The sequence below is a fragment of the Rhinopithecus bieti genome, unplaced genomic scaffold (genome assembly GCF_001698545.2).
Source record: "Rhinopithecus bieti isolate Rb0 unplaced genomic scaffold, ASM169854v2 scaffold_1529, whole genome shotgun sequence".
Lineage (NCBI taxonomy): Eukaryota > Metazoa > Chordata > Mammalia > Primates > Cercopithecidae > Rhinopithecus > Rhinopithecus bieti.
Window position 1 is genome coordinate 10,438 of NW_016803369.1, and position 5,075 is coordinate 15,512.

General features: G+C 40.7%; 1 protein-coding gene across 1 annotated transcript; it reads right to left on the reverse strand.

Moving 5' to 3' along the window:
• Positions 1-1,206: 1,206 nt before the first annotated feature.
• LOC108535483 (rhox homeobox family member 2-like) lies at positions 1,207-4,886 on the reverse strand. Its single transcript, XM_017881506.1, has 2 exons — positions 4,845-4,886; positions 1,207-1,784 (listed from the first exon to the last, which is right to left on the reverse strand). Exons 1-2 carry the CDS (start codon positions 4,869-4,871, stop codon positions 1,455-1,457), a joined length of 357 nt encoding a protein of 118 aa, XP_017736995.1. The 5' UTR covers positions 4,872-4,886; the 3' UTR covers positions 1,207-1,454.
• Positions 4,887-5,075: the final 189 nt, after the last annotated feature.

Consider the following 5,075-nt stretch of genomic DNA (forward strand, 5'->3'; position numbering starts at 1 on the left):
GGAGATCTCATTTTCTATATAAAGGAAACATATATGGCTAAAAACGTCTTTTGATGGTATAAAAATGTTATGATGGGGAGGGATAATAGAAGTATGACTTCAATCTCCCCTCCTCCCCTTTTACCTTTCTTTGCCTATTTCTGAGTACCTCTAGGCTACCAAATGTTTCAGTCTGAATGTAGAAAAAACAAAATAATGAGCAGGAATAGACCGACTGGCATAAAATGTACCAGATGGAAACAATTTCCAGACTGAATGTACACTGACATGCGGGACTTACTGTACATAATTATACAAAGCAGAATACAATGAGAACAATAGCAAAAAAAAAAAAAAAGAAAGGGAAAATCTCAATCAGAAAAGAAAAAAGAATCCACTTGGCCCAAGGGCATGCATAAATGCATAGTGAATTCATGGACTTTCCCTATTCCCACCAAGGCTTGTGACTTCAGGGGTACGAAGAAACCTCCTTCTTGCAAAACCCTCACATCAGATGCAATTGTGTGGCTGAAGCTTGACACCCACAATTGTGCAGAGAGAAGTGGGGAATGAATAGCAGCAGAAAGCCTGACAGAAAGTTCATGCTCACCCAAGAAAATGCAATTTTCCTTCAGGCTGAAAACATAAGCATTGTGAAAGTGACCATCAAATAATTTGCAGAGAAAACATTGTTGTAACCATGACTCCTTATCTGCAGGCATTGCAATCACTTCACAGGATCACAATGTTCATAATCACTTTTAAAAAACTTTTTGGTATATTTTCTCTTTTCTTGTTGTGGTAAACCATTATAAAAATTTGCCATTTTAGCCATTAAATCAGTGTATAATTTCATGGCATTATTTACATTTACATTTTTAAAACAAAATTACTTTAAAGAAGTCTTCCATAGCAAGAAAAAACTTCATGAATTTTTAAGAGTGGGCGTGGCTTCCTTCCCGATACCATTTTGGTTTTGCTGTTTTCCACCCTGGCAGTGCCTTGAAACACACTATTCTCTCATTAGGGACTCACACCACCCCATCTTGCACGTGTACCTGGTATCAATGGGGCAGAGAGGAGATGAGTATGGGATGTTGGGCGTGGGGGTGGAAGAGAATGTGTGGGTCAGTGTAAGCCTGCCATGGGCACATGGGAAACTTCTGTAACATGCACAACCCCCGGATGGTGACTCCAGATTACTGCATGAGAGGAGAGTCCGTGACATTCGGTTTGAACTGCATTTCTTAACAATTTTTATTCAGAACTTACCCCATGTGACACACAAAACAAATGTACATAACCTTAACATATTTATAGAAACATTTTTTAAAGTGCCCTAAAAATGGGTCAATGATCTACTTTTCTTTAAAACGTTTAACAGACATTTGATGAACTACTCTTGATGGGGTGCTATGCAAACTACGAATCTGGCTCAAACACACTCTGGCAAAAAGTGGCACAGAGGCTATCCCTTACACATTGGGGAATGTGAAATAATGCATGATAACAAAAGGGAGTGGGCCAAATTGGGCCTCGTCAGAGGGAGGCATAGGTGGAAGAAACACAGTTGGAAGGGGCAAGGACGGAGGAGGAAAGGGTGACACGGAGAAACACAGGGTGCTGGAATGGCTGTAGCCCCAGAAGTAACCATCTCTCATCGCGCTGATGGAAAAGGGTGCCATTATGGCCTCAACTGCAGTTACCATGACAGGCTGGCCCACGACCATGAAGGGCGGCATGTTTCTCATCATTAATGCCCTCTGATGTCTCCTCCACTTGGCTCTTCTATTCTCAAACCAAATCTTCAATCAGAGGAAAAAAGAAACAGGTTTAGTATATTGAGCATTTAGTTTCATCATGGGAAAACACACAACAAGCAACTCTCTCTGTCCTTAACCTTTTCCGCTGCATCAAGGCAAGCTACTTCCTTACTACTAAAATATCTTAGAAAGGTGAACACCACACCTTTCCCTAGTGAGCTCCAAGTATGTGCTACGTATGCTCTGGCTTGGCTTATTTCTTTGTCTCTGTCCTTTCATCTGTAATATTACATTTTCCACTCTTGGGTGCAGGTGTAGCTGATGAGTGGAACTCGGTCCCTCCTGGTATTGCAATGTGTGGCATGTCTGCTTGCAGATACCAGACCGTCAGCCATCCAGCTGCCCACCAACTCCTACTTACTAGGCCACTGTCACCCTGGTCGTGGGGGAAGCTGAGCTTGGAAAAAATGGGGGGGTGCCTTTTAAAGTCATACCAAGAGGATGAGGCCCCCATTTTGAAAAGCCCATCTTCAGTGTAAAGTAAAAAATTGGTAAGAGTACATTGTATTTTAAAACAAGTTTTCTTTCCTTCAAGAACCTCTAATGGATCATTCATTTTCCGAAACTCCTTGAGAATTAAAAAGATGGTATATTGCAAGGCAAGTCTCGTTACAGGGGGCTCAGGGAGTTTATGGATTGTCTTGCTGGGAAATGAGGGTATCTGAAGCCCTAGACACTGTCTTCACACTTTAGCTTGAAGTTTTGTGAAAGGAGGACACAAATGTTGTCCAAATTCACAAAAATTCTCAAAAAAGCTTTGCCCAGTTGAGAGTTGGAGAGAAAGGAAGCATTGCTAATTCTGCATGCTCCAACTCATCCCTCCTTCCAAATCTTCCCAGGCTAAGGACAAGGTCAGCTCACCTGGTTCTCCCTAGTCCCGAGATGTGGGACAGAGACTTGGTTGCCCAGCTCCATGGGACACCTTCAGCCATCTAGCCTCACTACTCAAGCAGAAGATCCCAATCTCATCAGCATCCCCAAAGCGGGAGTGTCCAAATAGGCATCTCTGAACATGTTTAGTAGTAACGTGGAGGAGGTATCAAAAAACACTACTCCCTAAACACCTGCCTACTGTTAAAAAACCAAAAAGTAAAACCTGTCCATTAAACAACACTATCCCCCAAGCTTCTAGTTAATGACATTTCCATTGTATTTTGATCCGTCTAGAAGTTCCCAAACTGCAAATTTTACGGGACAAAGGGACTCCTCTCCCTGTTTGATCCCCCATTTCCTTCTCCCATCTTACTGTTCAGAGTCCTTCTCCCTCATGAATACATAGTCTAAATTTTAAGCCTACTGTAATAGTGCTTGTTTAGAGGCAACTGCAATGTACCTGTGGTCAAAGGTTCATAAACATAAGCAGTGCCAAAAGTGGGCTAAATGTGCTATGGGCCAACATTAGGTCCCCATTCTCAGTGTTGGTTTCATAAAACAGCCCTTACTATCTTTACAATACAGAGGGAGGAAACGTCTATTAAAATTTTTTGGAGATATTCATGCTGAAATGTTTGGCAATAAATGAGAACATCATGCCTTTTCCCTTGTTTGCTGAGTGAGAGTGGTCCTTTTGCCTTCAGAACTGCATTGAGTGAATGCTATGTAAACCTAGGGAAGGGAAAGGCAATTCACCAAAACGTCAATATTTCATCTCCCCCAAATTGGCACTGCCTGCCTTTGAAAATGGTGGGCAACAGGATGTCAACACTCAGTGCCCCATTTTGTCAGGCTGCTTTTCTACATGTCACCATTGACAGAACTGCAGCATAGTTCCCTCACTGCACTCACACACATGAACTCTGCAGAAAAGCTATTAAGGTTATCCCGATTTTTCTTTCTTCTTTTCCTTTTTTGCAAATACTCCTTTGGATCCATTGACCTACAAATTTATTATCACTGCCTGAGCAAATAAAAAGGTATTTCAAATTGCCACAGGTAAGAGTCTAGCCTGACCTGAGAGCTATTCCCCACTATCAACACATAACACAAAACACATCTCTTCCTATTAGTACAACAAACTGGAAGAAACAAAAAATCTCTTAAATGCTAGAAATTGCTCAAGAAAATATTCACTGATGCATTTGGTAGTTTCTAAAGTTGAATGGAGGCAGTTTCCCCAAGCCATGAGTGTGACTGTATACAGTTCTTGCCTAACACTTCTATCCTTCTTAGGTTGGTGGAAATTTATGCAAAATTGATCTTGTAGTTTGTTTTGATTTGTAGATAAACTTGCAAAGGTTGCAAACCTTTTCGCTATCTGTACCAGAATGCAAAACTAACTATGTCAGCAATGTTTTCAAGCTGCCAAATCAAAGTATTCCAGAAAATTAAAATTTAGAGCTGCCACTCTCTACAAGGCTTTACCAAATACTTAGAAACAATAGTAGGAGGGCCAGGCACTTAAACTTTAGGCTATCCCCTCCCCATCAGTCTCAGCTTCAGGAAACATACATTCTGGTTGTGAATTATTCCTTTACCCCAACACCTAAACATTTATAAATTCTTAACCAAAGAGTTTATGCTTGGTTTCAAATATATTAAATGATTTAGTTTAATGGAGCTCTTTGGAGCATTAATTTGAATAATCCCCAGGTCAGAAAACCCCAGGATGCCTCCACATGGAAGTGCTACCTAAAGGATACCAGTGCTAGGAGTTTAATATTATATGTTATGCTATATTTAATTTACACTCATATATCTTATATATATATATATTTGTAATTTGGAATACATATATTTATATATTTATAATTTATTCAAGTGCATAATATATTTTATACACAAGGAATAAAGGAAACCGTTCAGTACTAATTTTTTTTTCCGTGGATAGTCACGTTCCCTCTGGTAACGGGAAATTTCCACAAGCTGAGCTTTCCTTGCTGCATTTTCCAGCCACAAAGATCCCAAAATTCAGACCTCATTGCCTATACATGAAAAAAACCACAAAAACACCAAGATGACAACGTCTGGGTCAAAGTTGTGTCCAAGCCCTGAAGCAGGTTTTAGAATGGCTCCCCTGCCCGACTGCTTTTTCGGTTTACTGACCTGCACTGCGAGTTCAGTCACATTCATGCTTCCTGCCAGCCTCCTTCTATGGGAAGAAACCACACGTGTTCAGCATTTGGAGTTATGGGTGTCGTTTCATTCTTGTGTTTAATTTTTTATTCTACCAACTCCCCACACGCAGTAGGCTGTTCTGTAACATCCAGCTGAGCCTCACGTTAGGAACTTTTCTCTCAGGTCACAAATAAAGGAGATGCCAAAAAAAAAAAAAAA

Coding starts and splice junctions, on each gene's coding strand:
- LOC108535483 (XM_017881506.1), bottom strand. CDS start 4,871: ATGAATGTGACTGAACTCGCAGTGCAG. Junction 1,785..4,844: donor TGACTGAACTCGCAGTGCAG/GTCAGTAAACCG, acceptor CTCTGATTGAAG/ATTTGGTTTGAGAATAGAAG.